The sequence below is a fragment of the Elaeis guineensis genome, chromosome 1 (assembly GCF_000442705.2).
Source record: "Elaeis guineensis isolate ETL-2024a chromosome 1, EG11, whole genome shotgun sequence".
Lineage (NCBI taxonomy): Eukaryota > Viridiplantae > Streptophyta > Magnoliopsida > Arecales > Arecaceae > Elaeis > Elaeis guineensis.
Window position 1 is genome coordinate 26,950,695 of NC_025993.2, and position 19,411 is coordinate 26,970,105.

The 19,411-nt window shown below is 36.2% G+C and overlaps 1 protein-coding gene across 1 annotated transcript in view; it reads right to left on the bottom strand.

The window, feature by feature from the left end:
* Window positions 1-463: 463 nt before the first annotated feature.
* Window positions 464-19,411, bottom strand: part of LOC105036166 (probable LRR receptor-like serine/threonine-protein kinase At1g05700) — a 35,100-nt gene continuing 16,152 nt past the window's right edge. Inside the window, exons 3-8 of the mRNA XM_073251479.1 lie at window positions 4,333-4,817; window positions 3,527-3,662; window positions 3,369-3,440; window positions 1,080-1,151; window positions 875-955; window positions 464-740 (exon numbers count right to left, since the gene is read on the bottom strand). Coding sequence (XP_073107580.1) covers window positions 509-740; window positions 875-955; window positions 1,080-1,151; window positions 3,369-3,440; window positions 3,527-3,662; window positions 4,333-4,817 — 1,078 coding nt within the window. The 3' untranslated portion in view covers window positions 464-508. The remainder of the gene's footprint in view (window positions 741-874; window positions 956-1,079; window positions 1,152-3,368; window positions 3,441-3,526; window positions 3,663-4,332; window positions 4,818-19,411) is intronic.

Sequence of the window (19,411 nt, forward strand, 5' to 3'; positions counted from 1 at the left end):
ATTCTTGATCGCTGATGTGTGGTGTTTGGTACATCTAGGAAAGCTATAATCACGATCCTATGATAGCGTATAGTGACCTAAATGAGATCATCATGGTTAATATATTAATCATAATATGACAATAATATGATTAATAATATATTATCATATAATATATAATATCAAATATAATATAATATTTCATATACAATATTGATATATATATTAATGGTATATTGATATATCAATTTTTTTACTAAATTAAGAGGTATTTTTTTTTTGTATTTCAATTCAAGCTCACTGTCTCGGGGTGATCTTGGATTCCTGACCTCGACGATGAGTATCTCATCACTAGGTTGGGAGGTGATTTGAAGAGTGAGGGTAATTTGAAATCATTGCTACATAGATTCACCATGATGCAACCAAACATGGTGATCTCATCACCTTCACCCATATCACCTTTGATCTTGAATAGATCATCTCATACCAAATGCCCCTTATATGATTAATTTGCATCCAATTATATAAGCTACAAGTAACCATAGTTCAGACTTTTTCCTTTGACTACTAACTCACATGGTCGGGTTGGTGTTTTTCTCATCCTTTGGCGCCGTACCACCACCACTATGATCGCCAATAGAATTAGTGAAGCAAGAATCGCTGCAATGATGACAATGACTGCAGTAGCAAGCGTCTTCTTTTTTCCATGATCATCTACGCATCCGTTCCCGTTGGTGCACAGACCGGGGTTATTTTCCGTCCTAGCATAGACAAAGATCCTCAAATTAATATCAGAATCCAGTGTGGTTATAAAGGAACGTTTTTTTTCCCCTATAAAGTAGCATGGGTGTTAATTATACCAAGAGTGAATTGGATACTGGATAATGAAGCAAACCTTAACTCTAGCAAGCCATTTTCTTGCTTTTGACGGAGAGCCATTGGGATCGACCCATCGAGTTGGTTGTTTGATAAATTTCTGAAAGTAGAGATCAACAATACTAGATCATCAATATTCTACATGTATATCTGGCATATGAGTTTCCAACAAGACTAGCTTTTTCTTTTTTCCTGAGAAGTAACAGAGACTAGCTTAAGCTTACAGCATGCGAAGGGATGACAATCCTGACAGAAAATCTGGTATCGGACCCACGAAGTTATTGTTTGATAAGTCCCTGAGACATAAAGACGTGATGATATATGAAGGATTCTATTGACATAAAAAATTGCCATCGTAGGTTGGTTGTAAATTTAGACTTGGTTTATACCAAACTTCAGACTGAAATATCTTCTATGTAAGAAAAGGATGAAGACATGCAAGTATAGAAGCCTTCTTGCTCATGGAGAGAGAGATAGAAAGAGAGACTTGGCAACATTCGGGTGGATCTCTGCTCAGATCCATTCAAATTTACATTAGACAATAAGAGTTCCATTGATGATCCAAGCTCTTAAATGTAATCTACTATATCTAAAATATTTACAAACTAAAAATTATATGATTTAGAGATTCTAGTTCATAAATTATATATGTTTTTTGATCACTTGATACATAGATCAAGAGTCTCTAAATCACATAATTTTTTATCTTTAAGTATTTTAGAGATAATAGATCACATCCATTAACTCGAATATTCAATGTAGGACTCTCATTGTCCAATATAAATCTAAATAGATTTCAATGGAGATATGCTCGAGTGTAACAAAGTCTAGTTCTCTCTTTGCATATTTACAGAGAAAGAGAGAGATCTAAATCCTGTGAAACTATTTCATAAAAATTCATTGATATCTTCTTTAAGAAAGCAAATTGACTTTGATTTCTACATGATTTACATTACTTTTGGTTCTATTGTAACAAAAGATTAGCTTTTTATATGAAAAAAAAACTTGTATCAATAATTATGATCCTACACATGGACAATTCATCAATATTTTATTTATTTGCAATAAAATATTTATTTTGTGCTTGGATAAATAAAACTTATGTATATGGAATTAAAAAAAGTGAAAATTATTACTACACTTGCAAAATGTTGACTTTACGTCCCTGGCAGCTAGGTCACATGGGCCAATTATCAGTATTATTCATCAAATCCTACTTTCTAATTTGCTTCGCAATTTCTACCTGGAGTTGGGATCCTTTATACTTGGACACACACACACACATATCTCTGTGCGCGCGCGCGCACATGCATACATACATACATATACTTATACATATATATATATACATATATATATATACATATATATATATATATATATATATATACATACATATATATATATATATATATATATATATATACATACATATATATATATATATATATATATATATATATATATATATATATATATAGATATATATATATATATATACATACACATATATATATATATATATATATATATATATACATACATATATATATGTATATATATACATACATATATATATATATATATATATATATATATATATATATATATATATATATATATATATATATGTATATATATACACACACACACACACACACACACAATATATAGGGAGTTCGGTTCCAGATCAAGTTTGCATCTGGCATGGATATAGGATAGAAAAGGTAAGAATTAGCCAATCCTAATCTCAACAAATGTATATGCATTATGACCAACTTTCCAATAAAAGATTAGAGATGTTCTACAGTCTACCATTATAAACATTTTTATCCATTAAATCTCAAATTGCAATAGTCAGTCTAATGTGCATATACCATGCTTGGAAAGTTGTATTATCAATTTTGCTCAAAAAATTATATTATATATTTACACATCATAGTCTATCTAACCCTTGTAAGCATACCTACTGCAAATTGAGATATAATCGAGTAATGGGACCCCTTTGTCATAGAGATTGTAGATTAGAACTTTGACAGTAGTACCTCTCAGTGTTTGACCTCTCTGATATTAAATAATAGCATTTAATCATTATTTTCAATTACTTAAGAAAAAAAACTTAACTGCTCATGTACTGCACTTGACTTTCCATTTCTCCCATTGGAGATTGAGATTTTAAGTGTATGTTGTGTAATGAGATGATTCTTTTTTTAAGGACCACCTATCCAAGATCGACTATCAACACCCAATTCCCATCTCTGGCCATTCATTAAAAGAAGAAGAAGGAGAAGAAAAGGTTTAGGCATGTAGAAGATCTGTTGTTACATGAAATCATTAAATGACCATACTTCCAAATTTTCTTATCCCTTGATTACCAACTTGGGATTTTTCTTAATCCTTATGTAACCAAGTTGGCTAGAGCATAGGTATCTGGCACCACTCTTTTTAAAGGGGTACAGCAAAGATTTTTCGCATATAACTTAAACCTGTGAGTGGTAGTTTTCAATACTTACAAGTATTCGATGGCCTTAAGGTTGTTAATGGCATCAGGTATGTTATCGTTCAAGTTTTGCGATGACAGATTTCTGCAAAGTAAATGAAACAACACAAATAGTTTAGTCTTCATATTATTAACATTTTAGGAATTTGAAAAAACATCGAAGAGGCTTACAAGGATGTTACTCTTGGAGGATTAGAGGCAGAAAAGGTACAGACTATGCCTTTCCAAGCGAAGTTCTGCGGAGCACATGGATCGCCTTGCCAAATCTTGATATCATACAAGTTCTTGAGGTCCATCATAGCACGAACTAGCGTGTTCACAAGGGAAACAAAAAGCCACCTCTAATGCTATATATATAATGCAGTCCCGAAAAAAATAAAGCAACATTTTCGAGTCAAGTCATGCTGAGCGCATATATATATATATATATATATATATATATATATATATATATATATATATTTGTGGAAAAGTAAAGAGAAAAACATCTGAAAGGAAAAACTCAATCACATTTCTTATATTAGTATGCTATTTTTCACTATCTAGAAGGTTGAAATGATCCTTATTAGGAAAAAGAAAAAAAAATTATCCAAAACAATCAAATATAGCTGGATATCTCAAAGATTTAAGAAACTGTGTAAGGTCTTTCATGTGAAGGATGACCACCCGATCGTGTCCCAGAGAGATTTTGAGATGCATGATTAAGGGTGGTCATGCCTTGATGGCAATGAATCATGCATGTCAAAATATAATCAGACGATCATCCATATATGAAAGACTGCCATGGTGCTTCATGTAAAAGAATTAAACATAAGATGCTCATCAAATATTTTTATATTGCTCAGTTTTCCTACTTTCTATTATTTAATAATATTATGTTTTTAAAGAAGTGGTGATATTTGATGCTTTCTTTTCTTTTCTTTTTTTTGGTTTAAAAGAGATATTAGCCCTACTTTGAAAGTTGAGGAACAATATACCATCTGTTATATCGGATGCCAAATCTGGCAGAGAAAGAGTAGTATAGGCCTCCAGGGCATTGAGGATTGGAGGAAGGATGGAATCAGCTGCCTTCGTTAGGCTAATATTATACTGAGTCACACTTTCAAGCTCAAATGTGAGGGTTATGTGAGTTGACAGTAAGTAAGACGGCCGAAAATTTCTCAAAAGAGCTTGCTCATTCATAATCACATCGATTAATCTTGTCTTGTTCGGAGGGAGGGCATCAAACTCTGCGAAGTGCATGTAGCAATAGCATATGGGACGAACATATCTGCTCTGAAAGTCCGATAAAGAAAATAGCAAACTGGTATTGTTTACTGGAGTGATTGCGCTACGCATAATGGTGGATGGCACCTGGAAGGCATCCCCTGGATTAATTTGGATGGTCTCTGAAGTATTTATACCAAACGAGTTAGGTAGGTTCTCCGACCACCAAATGCGATCATAGGTGTCATTTGGATACCTATTGATTAGCAGTTCAATGTTAAAGAAGTCATATTATGCAAGTGTATGCATGATTTCTACTACTGAACTTGAAGAATATTCACATTTGCATACAATCTCATGGATCTTTGGTTGCAATGCACATGCACATAGAGAAAGTAGAGCTAACATTAGAAATATATCTATAGAGAGTAGAGCTATATATTGGCACTCATACAATAGTTCTAAAAATATGGGTCTTGATTCAGTGATTGAGGCCCCATATTGATAATTCTAATTATTGGATATGATCTAATATCTCTAAATTACTTATGATAAAAAATTATGTTGTTTGGAGTTCTTTGCCTAAGCATCTAATGATTTGAAATGCATAGTTTAAAAAACACAAAACATGCATCATGTTCTCTTTCTAAATATGATTTTTTTATTTTTCATACATTCATTTTTATTTTTTGATATACTTCGAAACTGACCACAGCTGATATATATAGCAAAAATGAACTAGAGTTTGCCATGAGTTTGCTAAGAAGCCTTCATCTTGGCCAACCATCTCTCGCCATGTGGTTAGTCCAAGGATGTACGAAGATGCCCAAATTTTTCTCCATCTAGCTAGAGTTGGCCCATGATGATAAATAGTTTTCATAACCATAAAATATAAGGGAATTAGAATATGGAAGAATCACCTACACAATATCTTACAAACATGCGAATGATTATCCAAAATGGTCAATGTCTCAAGATTTCATAGCAACAAATGCTGACTTTTGCCTATATAAACTAGCCCAAGGAGGATTCCTAGTTTAGGTCCCAAGTCCTAAGTTTGAAGTTTTAACCTCTTCATCCTAAGTGCTCTAGAGTTTTCATATCTCCGCTACTCACACGGCACTTCTACTATTTTGCTAGGAGTTATCTGACTTAAGCATTATAGGATCTTCTATCAAATACTCTCCAACAAGAGAGCTTCCCTATTTGTAGTATTTCAAGGCCATGCCTGATGTTGGAGCAGTGATTCAACCGCAATCTCGTTGCCTCAGCCACTGATTAGGTGCAATCAATCCAATTATGATCACATTCGAGCCCCATCAACCATCATCAATCAGAGAGGGAGGCACATCGAGATCTCTGACCAATTCCTTGATACATGTAATGCCCCATTGAGTCCTCAACAAACCAACTAACCTGACAGCAAGAGATTGGTGCTCAAGGAAGGGTCTTGATCCCATTGTCAGAGGTTTTATCTGACAGCAATCATGAAATCTAGAAGAGCATAAGTAGCTCCATCCATTGCCTACGAGTACATACTAGTGGAGTCTGATGGCTCTATGTAGAGTCCATAGGGTGCTCTTGTGAATTCAGGTGTGGTGCTTTCAAGCCTTTAGAATTGATGAAGAAAGGACAAGGTGTGAAAGAAGCATTAGGAGCATCAGCTAGCAGTTGAGTCGGCTCAAGCTCTAAGAGAGTCGGCTCGGACAGCAGACAGAGAGCTGTATTTCTGACATCAGTAGATGATACAACTGTCGAGCTAGCTCGATTATAGATGGAGCTGGCTCAAAGCCAGATTGAGCCAGTTCGAATCCTGAGAGAGCCGGCTCTGATAGGAGAATAGAATAGAAGCCTTTTCTCCTTCATTTCTCTCTCTCTCTCTCTCTCTCTCTCTCATGTTTCTCCTTTCTTCTTCCTCATGCCTAGGGTTCTTCTAGGCTTGATCTGATCCGTCAAGAAACTTTTTCTTCCATCCTTGCTGCTGCTTTCATGATCTACGATCAGCAAGAAAAGATCTGATCTTGATAACAATTGGTATTAGAGCTTTGGTGTTAGATCTGATGGAGAAAAGATCTTGGATGCCTGATTTAGATAAGGATCTATTTTGATCTTGAGTAATCTGCCTTGTTTTATCCAAAATTATATAAAATTTATGAGTATTCCTTGTGTTGAAATTGAAATCTGTATGGAATTACATCAAGCACCCTTAAGACAGACTTTGCAAAGTTTGATGGCAAGAAAAATGTTATCCTTTGGCAGCAAAGGATGAAAGATCTGTTAGTTCAGAGCAGAATTTACAAGATCATGATTAGAGATAGACCTGAAAAGATTTTTGTTGAAGATTAAGAGGAATTGGAGGAAAAAACTTTTAGCATAATTAAAATGTGCCTTGCTGATGAGATTTTGCCTGAGATTAACACAGAGACCACATCGAAAGGGCTCTAAAAGAAGCTTGAGAGCACATACATGAACAAGAACATGACAAATAAGTTATGGCTGAAGAAGCAACTATATAGTTTGAGGATGCCTAAAGGAAGAGATCTGATTGTCCACATCTAGAAATTCAATCAAGTTTGCTCGGATGTCATGAGCTTTGATGTGAAGATAGATGAGGAAGATAGAGCTCTCCTGTTGTTGTGTTCGTTGCCAATTTCTTATAATGATCTCATCACTACTTTGGTGTATGCAAAAGAGATTCTAAATTTTGAGAAAGTAGTTGGAGTTCTTAGGTCAAATGAGCAGCGAGAGAAGCTATGTAAAGGTAGCCCTAACTCAGAGGTGCTTGCTATGATGAGACGCAAAGGAGACCTAAGGAGAGGATTCGAGATAAGTCTAAGGGCAGATCAAAGTCTCAAAAAAATTTGAAGACTGTGAAATGCTACAAGTGTCATCAGCTTGGTCATCTAAGGAGGAATTGCCCACTTATGAAGAATAAGAAGGAGAAGGGAAAGATTGGATCGACCAATGAGAATGGTGCTCTATCATCTGAAGATACTGGAGATGATGTACTGGTAGTATCAGATAAGACAGCAGAGTTTGATAGTCATTGGACACTTGATTCAGCATGTTCCTACCACTATAGTGCACATCATGATTAGTTTGCCTAGTATGAGAAATCAGATAGTGGTAGTATAAGTTTTGGAAATGATCACCCATGTAGAGTGGTTGGTGTTCGTGCTATCAAGATGAGGATGTATGATGGAATCAAATAGATACTTATCAATGTGAAGTATGTACCGAAATTGAAGAAGAATTTGATATCCTTAGGTTACTTAGAAAAGCAAGGATATGCTTCTAGTTGTCAGCCAGGGAGTGGGTATTTAAAAATCTCCAGGGTGCTTTGGTAGTGATGAAAGGGAGAAGATTGAGCAATAAGCTATATAGGATGGAATGCTTGTAGTTATCGACAGTGCAGAGGCTTCTGCAGCAGCACAGGAGGAGCAGCTCACCTACCAACTGTGGCACTATCGTATGGGTCACATGAGTGATCAGAAGATCACAGAATTGAGTAGGAGAGGACTAATTCTAGCACTCAAGAAGGAGGGTGATGATTTTTATGATCCTTGCATCTACGGCAAATAGCATCAGGTGAAGTTTGCTAGTAGTTCCAAGCAGAGCCAAGTTGTTTTGGAGCTTGTTCACTTGGAGATATGGAGACCGACATCTATTGTAGCTCGGGATAGAGCTAGATACTTTATCACCTTTATAGATGACTTCTCCAGAAGAGTTTGGATATATCTGATCAGAAAAAAATCAAAAATATTTATCTGATTTAAGGTCGGAAGAGCTGAGATGGAGAAGAAGACAGGATAACCAATGAAGTGTTTAAGATCTGATAATGGAGGGGAGTACACAAGTCTGGAGTTTAGGAGATACTATGAGAAAAATGGCATCAAGCTTCATGACACAGTGAGGATGATCCCTCAGTAAAATGGTGTTGCAAAGAGCATGAACTGAATACTTACGAAGAAGATCAGGAGCTTGAGGCTGCAAGTATCACTATCCAAGTCTTTTTAGGGTGATGCTCTAACATTTGCTTATTTCTTTGTTAATAGATCTTCCCATAGATCACTCAATAGGGGACTTTCAAAGGCAGTCTGGAGTGAAAAAAAGATGGAGCTTGGCCATCTAAAAGTGTTCGACTGTCCGGCTTATGCTTTGGTGGAGGAAGACGAACAAAGTAAGTTGGATTCGAAGTCACAAAAGATTATCTTCATCGAGTATCCTACAGGTGTGAAGGGTTACTTACTATGGAATTCACATTTTCAGAAGTGTGTCATCAGTAGAGATGTGATCTTTGATGAAAAGAGTATCTTGAAGAAGCTGAGAAGTACGAATGGAGCAGGAAAGACAATTCAGGGCAGCAGCGAGCAGCACTTCCAATCAGATGATTTGCCATCAACTTCGGGCTTGAAACATGTTCAATTTGAGGTGGAGTTGGAAAAGCATGGTCATACACCTATGGAGAATCAGCAAGGAGAGGATATTGTCTGAACAAAAGTGCAAAGGCAGCCACAAGCAGCAGACTTGCAGGATACAGCAAGAGGAGTGGCACTGCACAAGCCGAAATGCACTGTTCATAAACTGATAAGATATGGCATTGATAAGATAATTTTCTATGCTTTCATCACTGCTGGTGATCTAGAGACCTTTGAGGAGGCCATGGAGAGTCTGATTCAAGATTCATAGATGCAGGCCATAATGGAGAAGATGGAGTCTCTTAAGAAGAATCGAACATGGCAGTTGGTGGATCTACTAGAGGATGCTCGACCCATTGGATCCAAATGGGTTTATACTAGAAAAGAGGCATCTTCAATAAAAGGTGGAGTGAGGTACAAGACTAGGTTAGTAGCCAAAAGATACTCACAGAGAGAAAGAGTTGATTATACAGAGGTATTCTCTTCGATCGTCAGGCATACATCTATCAGGGTGCTATTCAGCATTGTAGTAGCACAGGATATAAAATTAGAGCAAATGAATGTTAAGACAGTATTCCTTCTTGGTCATTTGGAGGAGAGCATTTATATGGAGTAGCCAAAGGGGTTTAGAGAATTTGGATCAGATGGAATGATTTGTTTGCTAAAGAAATCACTGTACGGATTAAAGTAGTCTCCTAGACAGTGGTACAAGCAATTTGACACTTATGTGAGGAGCATTGGCCTTTCCAGATGTGATTATGACCCATGTGTATATGTTAGATCTCTAGATGATAGATCTAGGATATATTTTTATATGTAGATGATATATTGATTGCATGCAAGAGTAAAGAAGTTGTATAGGAGTTAGAAGAAGTTTTGTCTTAGGAGTTTGAGATGAAGGACTTGGGGCTTGCATGAAAAATTTTAGGTATGGAGATCAACAGAGATAGATCTAAGGGGTTGTTGCACTTATCTCAAGGAGGCTACATAAAGAAGGTTATCGAGAGATACGGAATGAAGGATGCTAAACCGACAAAGCTGCCACTTGCCAGGCACTTCAGACTCTCGAAGAATATGTCGCCAAAGACTGAGATGGAGGCTAAAGAGATGGAGATAGTACCATGTGCCTCTGGTGTGGGGAGCGTTATGTACTCTATGGTGTATTATAGGCTGGATATAGCCCATGCAGTGAGTTAGATGAGCAGATTTATAGCACAACCTAGCAGGGAGTATTGGAAAGCACTCAAAGTTATTTTCAGATACTTGGCTGGTATAGTTAGAGTTCGTATTTGCTATGATCAGCAAGGAGGTGCTGATGGACACTCCAACATATCCAAGGAGGGTAAAGAGATAATAGAGGGGTTTGTAGATGTAGATTTTGATAGAGATGTGGACACTCGATACTCAACGACAGATTTTGTGTTTAGCCTATATGGAGGTCCAATCTTATGGAGATCTTGCTTGCAACCCATAGCGACCATATCTACTACAGAAGTGAAGTACATTGGCATCACAAAGGTAGTGAAAGAAGTCTTATGGTTGAAGGGCTTGGCTTTGGAGATGGACTTCCCATAAGAAGCTGTCAGAGTACATTCTAACAATCAGAGTGCTTTATTACTTGCACAGAACTCCGTTTATCATACAAGAATGAAGCACATTGACATCAGGTACCATCGGATTAGAGAGTTTGTGGAAGATGGTGAAGTGGAGCCAGTGAAGGTTCACACTAAGGAGAATCTAGCTGATGTACTCATGAAGATATTTCCATGAGATAGCTTTCACTATTGTATGACACTAATGGGACTGGTGGATAGGACTGAGTTCACAAGGACTTAGGAGCACCAAGATGGAGATTGTGAGCTCAAGTGTGGTGCTTCCAAGTCTTAAAAACTGATGAAGAAATGACGAGATGTGAAGAAAGCATCAGAAGCATTAGCCAGCAGTCAAGTCGGCTCGAGTTCTGAGAGAGCTGGCTCAAACAGTAAACAAAGAGCTATATTTCTGACACCAATGGATGGCACAGCTATCGAGTTGGCTCGACTGTAGGTCGAGCTGGCTCGAAGTCAAGTCGAGTTGGCTCGAACTCTGAGAAAGCCAGCTCTGACAGGAGAACAGAAAGCAGCGTGTCCTAGCATGCTACAGAAGGCATGCTAGAGCCGGTTCAGACCCTGACAGAGCCGGTTTGATGGCACAAACTGAAGACTTACAGGATTCTGGTTTGAGCTAGAATTGGGTTTAATTTTAGTGACTTAAGACCTTGGTTTTGGAGGTCTTAAGGAGCTAATCCAATGATTAGACTAGGGGTTTAGGGGTTTAGGGGTTTAGTCTAATAGGTGTGTAAGGCAAGATATGGGTATATATGGGTTTGAAAATTGTACCATATTGGATTAGCTAAGGGAGTTTTTGGTTTGGATCAAATTGATCATGTATATATATAATTTTGTATATGATTTTGATAGAATGGAATCAGAATAGAAGCCTTTTCTCCCTAATTTCTCTCTCTCTCTCTCATGTTTTTCCTCTTTTCTTCCTTACACCTTGGGTTCTTCTAGGCTTGATCTGATCCGCCAAGAAGCTTTTGCTTCCATGCTTGCTACTGCTTCCACGATCTATGATCAGTAAGAGAAGATTCGATTCTGACAGCAGCTCTACCTTCAGTGGATATGCAGGCGGTTTTGATAATCACCACCAAGCAATTTCAGATACTCCTATAGTACGATTAGGCACTCATTATGCTTATTTAGAGCATGCAACAAGTTGCCGCCAACCCTCAATGCAGCAATAGCATCAGGAGGCTCGTGAGTTTGGTGATCATGGAGTTCCAATGCAAGCAAGCCAACACTTTCCTCTGCAAATTTCATAGTGAAGCCAACACTCCTGTCCTTTAAGCTTTGGAAAAGCACCCTATAGTCATTGATCCCCTCATTGAACCTTAGAGCGCACTGCCAAACTTCTAGTCCACAAAGCTTGAAGAAGATGGCTCATAGCCATCACTCTCATTCATGGAGCCTAGGATAAGGAAAAAGTACTTATCCTCTAGCACTTCATCTTCATAGGAGGATTCCATGATAAGACATTCTTCTTCCTGCCGATCTATATATGGCTCCAAGAGGATGGTGGACATCAACCATGAGTTGGAGGAGGTAGATTAGTACCTCGAAGAATTGCGACAACATTGGGGTGGGCTTGGGAACAACTTAGAATTCACCAAGCCCTCATTTTCAGCAAAGATCATGGAAAAACCCATTCTTCCTCGATTCAAGATGCTATAGCTCAAGACCTATGATGACATCATCGGCCTTTTGGATCACTTATAGAGCTTCAAGGCTTTTATGATGCTTTAGGGAGCAATCGATTCAGTGATATGCAAAGCCTTCCTAGCTACTCTCCAGAAGGCAATCTGGATATGGTATGTCAGGCTTCAATCGAGCTCCATTTTACTTCTTTGAGGAGTTTAGAAAAATATTTGCCATCTAGTACAAGAGAAGCAGAAGAACTCTGTCATCCTCTTCACCATCAAACAAAGGGAGATGAGTCCCTTCAAGACTATGTTAGCCATTTTAATGCAGAAAATAAGCCAATTCCTCTTCTCTCTAGAAAAGAGATTGTCGAAGGACTCCAATAAGCTCCTAGCCCCTCTGATAAGTATATCAATGTTGAAAAGACCATGGTAGATCATTGCAATGTGAAGGTCAGCAAGCAAAAGAATAAGTGCACTAGTGATGACTTGAGTGAGCCCTATAAGAAGCTCAACAAAGATGGGGAGAACTTTTGCCGATAAGGAATCCTCCTCAAAGGCTCAAAAGTATATACCTTTTAATGCTTCTTGAAGATAGATTCTTATGAAGATCAAGAATCAAGAGTTTGTTAGGTGTCCAAAGTAGATGAGGTCGAATGCTTGCAAGGATACAAGCAAGTTTTGCCACTTCCACCATGACTACGAGTATACTGAGGACTATTATTGGTTAAAAAATGAAATTGAGACATCATCAAGCAAGGCTTCTTTGGTGCCTACATCATCCATCGGTAAGACCGAGGTGATTTAGGTTAGGGACAACCTTCCCTTGAGCTACAGATTGATAATCGACCAATTGCAGAATCAATAATGTCATCTCGGAGGATTGGTGGGTGGAACAAGCTTGACTACATAGATTTATATTCAGATAGCCCGGATAAGAAGCCCAACTGTGAAGAGGTAGAGGTTAAATGAGATCATTTTCTTCCAAAACATTGATGCTAAGAACTTTCAAACTCCCGACGATGACACTATTGTAGTTTTCGTCACCATTGCAAACTATGATGTAAAATAAATTTTGGTTGACAATGAAAGCTCGATAGATGTCTTATTTTATGATGCTTTTTATAAAATAAACTTGTCAAAGAATTGATTTTGAAAGATCAATTCTATTTTGGTCAGGTTCTCAATAGACCTGATCTCCATGGAAGGTATCATCTCCTTTCCTATTACTACTAGACAAGCACCGTGCTAGACTTCTTTGATGCTTGATTTCTTAGTCATCAAGGTCACTTTGGCCTATAATGTAATACTAGGACAATCTAGCCTAAACACCTTGCATGTTATTGTTTCCACTTATTATCTGTTGATTTGGTTTCCAAGTGCAAATGGTGTACGAGAAATCTAAGATGACCAAGTACCTACTTGATAATGCTACATTACGCCCTCAAAGATAAGAAATTAATGGAGATGCTACTAATTGAGGGCTAAGATGCTTGAGATGAGCAAAGCAGTGTAAAGAACTAGCTAAAGAATCTTTTCCTAGTCCCCTTGTATGAATCAAGATATCTTACGGCAGCAACAATGGGTGAAAAATTGGAAAAGATGAAGGGAGGAAAATAGAAGCTAATTTATGCACAAGTGGCAACCTCCCTCTTCTTTTATGTAGTTCTTGAATGGTCAAGATCAAGCTATCCTCTTTGATGGCTAGCCTCATGTTGAACTCTTTCAGCCTTCGGTGGTTCAAATACCCACTTAGAAGACATGCCATGCAATTCACCTTCCAAATTGTCATTGTCCAGAGTTATTAACCTCATAAAGATAGCACAACATCCAAGTAAGATCTGTATCAAGTGATGAACCTGAAAGTTATTCCTTAGAACTACATGATGAGCAAGCATGACATCATCCACACATTCTTGAGACAAAACAATGATACTGAGAAACAACTCTAGATGCATAATCCTGATCATACTATAGCTAAGGGGCAAGCTATATCTGAATTCAACTTAGGACATCTACATACTTGCCACAAAGAATTTGTTGTATTGATTAACTAAGCAGACTTATATCGGTTTGAATACCGATCTATACTAGGTCTACCAACCAAAGTATTGACCTATTTTAATGACCCAAAGGACCTAGCAGAATTTCAGCTAAGTCTACAAATCTGCCATTTGAAATAGAATACTTGGCACAAAACTCAAATAAAAGATAGAAAGAATATTTCATTGCATAAGGAAGAGATTACACAAGGAAATACAAAATGCTCTTGACGAACGAGCGACAAAATCATGCTCATTATGCATGAGCTACTAATCTATGCCCTCCTTCTCCACCATCTTTTTGTTGGAAAATATATCCTAAAGTCAATCATCTAGGTTGTAGATGATTGTGTTTCATATAAGTATATAAATTATAAAATGATAAATGTTATCTGGCAGATTCATCATACGGAATACATCTTCTAAAATAGAACTCATATGTTATGATGAAATCCTTAGAACTACTTTCAAAATGATAAAGGAGGATTTATCATGTGGTTCTTGAATCTTGCTCATGACCAAATGATACAATTGTCACAAAGACGATAATTGTATCGAGTATAAGTCGTTGTATGCCATATTAGTTGGTTGTCCTCTTAATCAAGACGTATGGTGATACGGGTATGGTATACAAGTGATATGTAGGAGTACATTTCACTGAGCATGATCACTTTCGGAGCACTCTGCTGTCAAGGACTGCTCTGATGGGATATGGGTATATGTGTCCCTTGGATCTGAGGCTGCCTCGATGACTTGTAAGCAACTCACTGTGCTTTGGTGCCGAACTATCCGAATTTCTAATTCGATGATGGAAGATTTCTGGGTACAGTCAAGTACTTGTGAAGTCTGACTACGAGTCAAGATGAGATTGACCACTCCAAGTAAAATTGGAGATGATGCATCATTGTATTTCAATATAGTAAAACTTTGGCCAAAGTAGTCCTAGTGAGGAGTCACAGAATTTTTGAGATTGAGACACAATGTAGACCACTCTTCTTGGATTGACAGTTTAACCCCAAGTCATCCTTGAGCATTAAGTGTCAAAAGGATGAATTATATAGTAACTATATCCACATGAATTCTAGAGTGTTGCTAGGCATACACTCAGCCTATCCGGACGTCGGATCTCATTGCTAGATAGTTACATCGATTAGTATAAGAATTATTCTTGTAATACTGGCTTAGATTTGAACCTATGGAATCACACACATAGAAGTATATGTCTGATCAAATGGCTGATCGATGATTATGAATCGTTGGAGGGTTTAATTATCAATTTGATTGATTATTAATCCCATGTAAATGTTACAATAAATTATTTACTAATGGTTAGTAAATTAGAGGAATAATTAATTAACAATATGATTGTTAATTGACTCAACTTGATTGAGCAATGGAGATTGGATTAGATCTAATTGAATTGGATTCAATTAGATTGGTTTTGGATTAATTGGATGCAGCCCTATTGAATAACAGGACTTATTCCAATTGATCTCAGGGATGCATGAATATAAAATTATTTTTATATAAGCTTGGATTGGATCTAATCCTATTGGATAATAGATTTTGATTTGATCAAATATCATTTGATAATAAGCTTGATTGGATCAAGTCTTATTATTAAAAGTTTTCCTGATATCCATCAAGAATCAATACTTGGATTAATGGGATTTTAATCTAACTAATTCTTCATTAGATTGAGGCCTAATTAGATTCATAATTGAGTTAGGATTCAATTAGTTAGTTTGTTATAACTAATTCCTAAATTAGTTAGGATTGGATCCAAGGATTAGTTAGAGTTGGAACAGGATCTTGAGTCCTATGTGGAATAGGACTTAACCAACTTGAAACTCCCTATGTGATAATTAATTCTCCATGCCTCCTCTCTTTTACCGTGAGAAATCTCATGCCCACAAAAGAGCCACGCCCCCTCGCTTCTCTTGCATGAAAAATAGGCGTTCCCCTTTTCTCTTCAAGTCGCCCAAAATAAGGAGGGGGCATCTAACTCTCCTCTTCTCCTCCCTTCTTGAAAGGATTTTCTGAGAGTTTTTTTTTTTTTTTTGGGTATCAAAAAGAGACTTCTCTGCTGGTTATACAACAGAAAATTAAAAAAGAAAAGTTATTTTCAAAGAGAAAAAAATCAAGAAAGAAGATGGGTCTTCTTTCTTGCGCGCAACCTTAAAGAAGAAGAAGTTCTTCTTCCAATTTTTTTTTTATTTTTTTTAAATAAAAATTAGATTAGATCTGATTTTAATATGAAAATTTAGAAAAAAAATATTAAAAAATTTTTATTGGGTATTTTGAACTTCTTGAAGTTCTAGATCAAGGAAGAAGATGGATCTTCTTTCTTGTGCGCAGCCTTGAAGAAGAAGGAGTTCTTCTTTCAGATTTTTTTTATTTTTTTTTAAATAAAAATTAGATTAGATCTAATTTTTAATATAAAAATTTAAAAAAAATATATCAAAAAAATTTGATTGGATGTTTGGGGCTTCCTAGAGTTCTAGATTAGAAGAAAAAGGGAGAAGAAGAGAGAAGAACGATTCTTTTCTTGGATCCCTTTTTTGAATTTTTCTAAATTTTAAGATTTCATATGATTTTCAGCATAAGAAATTAAATTAGATTTAATTTTCATCATAGAAAATCAGAAAAAAAAAGTTCTTCTTAAGGGCGTGAAAGGAAGGAAAAAATGTTCTCTCTTATGCATGAAAAATTGAGAAGAAAATATTCTTCTCTTGATCTCTATTGTAGAGATCAGATGCATGAATTCAGGAAAAAAAAAGAGAGGGTCTCTTTATTCTTTAATTTTATCATGTTCTTCTCAAATCAGCCAATGGATGGTGTTTTTGTGAGCTAACACTTTCGAGGAGATCGATCAGCACGAGGACTTCGTGTGGATATCCGTAGAGGCCGAACACATGTGCGGCTGCCAAAGATCATGAAGAACCATCTACCATGAATTTTAGATGCAGTGATCTACTACCTGCACTTAGGTATGAAGTTTTGTATTCAATTAATATTTAGATATGATCTAAATATAGATTAGATATGTCCTGTACTTGCTGAATTTTAAATTTCAGATGTGCATACATGCATATTAGTTCATATCATAAATCCTATATAGTGATTTAGATTTGATCTATGCATACATTATAGATTAAATTATTTAATCTATATATGTTCCACTATAAAAATTTTTAAAAATACATGCACATCACCCACCATGCTTCCCTTCAAATGGTATCAGAGCCAAGTTCGTTATGACATGAACATATATGCATGTAGAGTTGAAATCTAGATTTAGCAATGCATGAGATGTGTTATGATCTAATTTTAGATATGCTCTAATATAAAATCAGATCTAATATAATTTAGATTTGATCTAAATTTTTTGCATATATGATATGTGAATAAGATTAGATGTTTTAAGTAGCAAAGTACTCGGATTGGGTAATCACCAGGCCGTCCGGTCATAGGACCAAGTAAGGTTACATGACCCTCTCTTCCTATTCAATAGGGTGCTCTTCATAGCGTGTAAGGGTGCCTACTGTGCGGTCCCATGAAGAAGAAAATGAAAAGAGAAAACTTACTTTCTTGCAAAATCTTAGATCTTGAAACCCTAGGTGTTGTTGTATGTGATACAAGTTGTGAAGAAATTAGTTACATCTAATCTTGATTCATCAAAATTACTTTGATTGAAAATCATGAAAATTTAGATTTGATCTAAAAAATTTTATGATTTAATGTAAAAGGTTTATATAAGAAATTGTTTCATAACCTTAACCCATGTTGATGCTATACTTAATTAAGAATTAAGAAATATATTTTAGATCTAGAATTGTGATTAAAGATCTAATGACATTATATAAAATATAGGGCATGGAATAACTCAAATCAGATCTTTTTAATTGGTTTAGACTTGAGGTTGGAATCAAAGACTTAATGGACTAAAAAGAGTAGTTGATCCAATCTAACCAATAGTTGATTTAGATTAGATCAAAGGTACTCTAGATCAAAAATAATAGTTATAGTTGATCAAGTCCATATCTTTGATCAAACCAAATGGATCTTGATTCAGGCTCAAAGATTGAGCCTGAGTCATTAGGCTGATTAGATCGCTAGGTGACTCGAGTTGAACCATGTTGTTAAGGTTAATCAATATGACTGATTTAGGTGCTCTGGACTGACTTATCTCTAATCCTTCTCATGACTTGGTAAAATCAGTGGGAGGATTTACGACATGCCGATTGGACCCACTAATCACTAATCCTTCTCATGACTTGATGAAGTCAGTGGGAGGATTATGACTTGTAGGTCGATTGATGTCCTCTAAGATATATTAACCAAATCTTCTAAATTATTAGATCCATAAAATGAGCTAGTTATGGAGATAACTAGATCATAGCCTCCTATTAAGGTGCATGATAATGAATCCAATATTTCAAATAGGCATTGGAGGTGCCACACGCCTTATGTCTATTACATATTAAAATTATCATCTATTATATGATCATCTTATTGTACCTTCAGACTAATACTCAGGTTGGCCAAGCCACACTTGGGCCTGGACATCTGTTTTGTTGGATGCACTTAATGTTGTCATATTAATGGTTGGACCTAATCAGGATTTTCAATGAAGGTGCCACACGCCTGCTGAAGGGATGTCTGGGGCAAAATCTAATTGCTAGAAATTATTTAGAGAAATAATTGGTTGTGAACCTACGCATGGATGCACTAAGATTGGTTGAGCCATACTCGAACCTGAATGCAGTTTGTATGGATTCTAGCACCCGCTAAGGAATTAAAGTAATTCCTCGGATTGGAGGTAGAGGCTACCAATTCATATAAAATAGTGGAAGAACCTTTAGACTAAAGTTTAAGTCTTTAGGCTTAAAATAATTCATATACTAATAGGTCAATTGTTCTCTTTTTAGAAATGACTAAAAATAATCGCTCTCTTTACTGCTAGATAGTGAAAATGTTATCAGACCTAACTTCAGTAACCAGTATCAGAAGTTGAATATAGTTTTTGAGCAAATTAATCAAAAAATCTCAGACTAATCCAAACAGGCTTAAAAGAGAAATCAGCAAATGATTGCTGGTCAAGATAGTTATATGATAATTCTTTGAAGTTTCTCTATTGATAATCTTACTA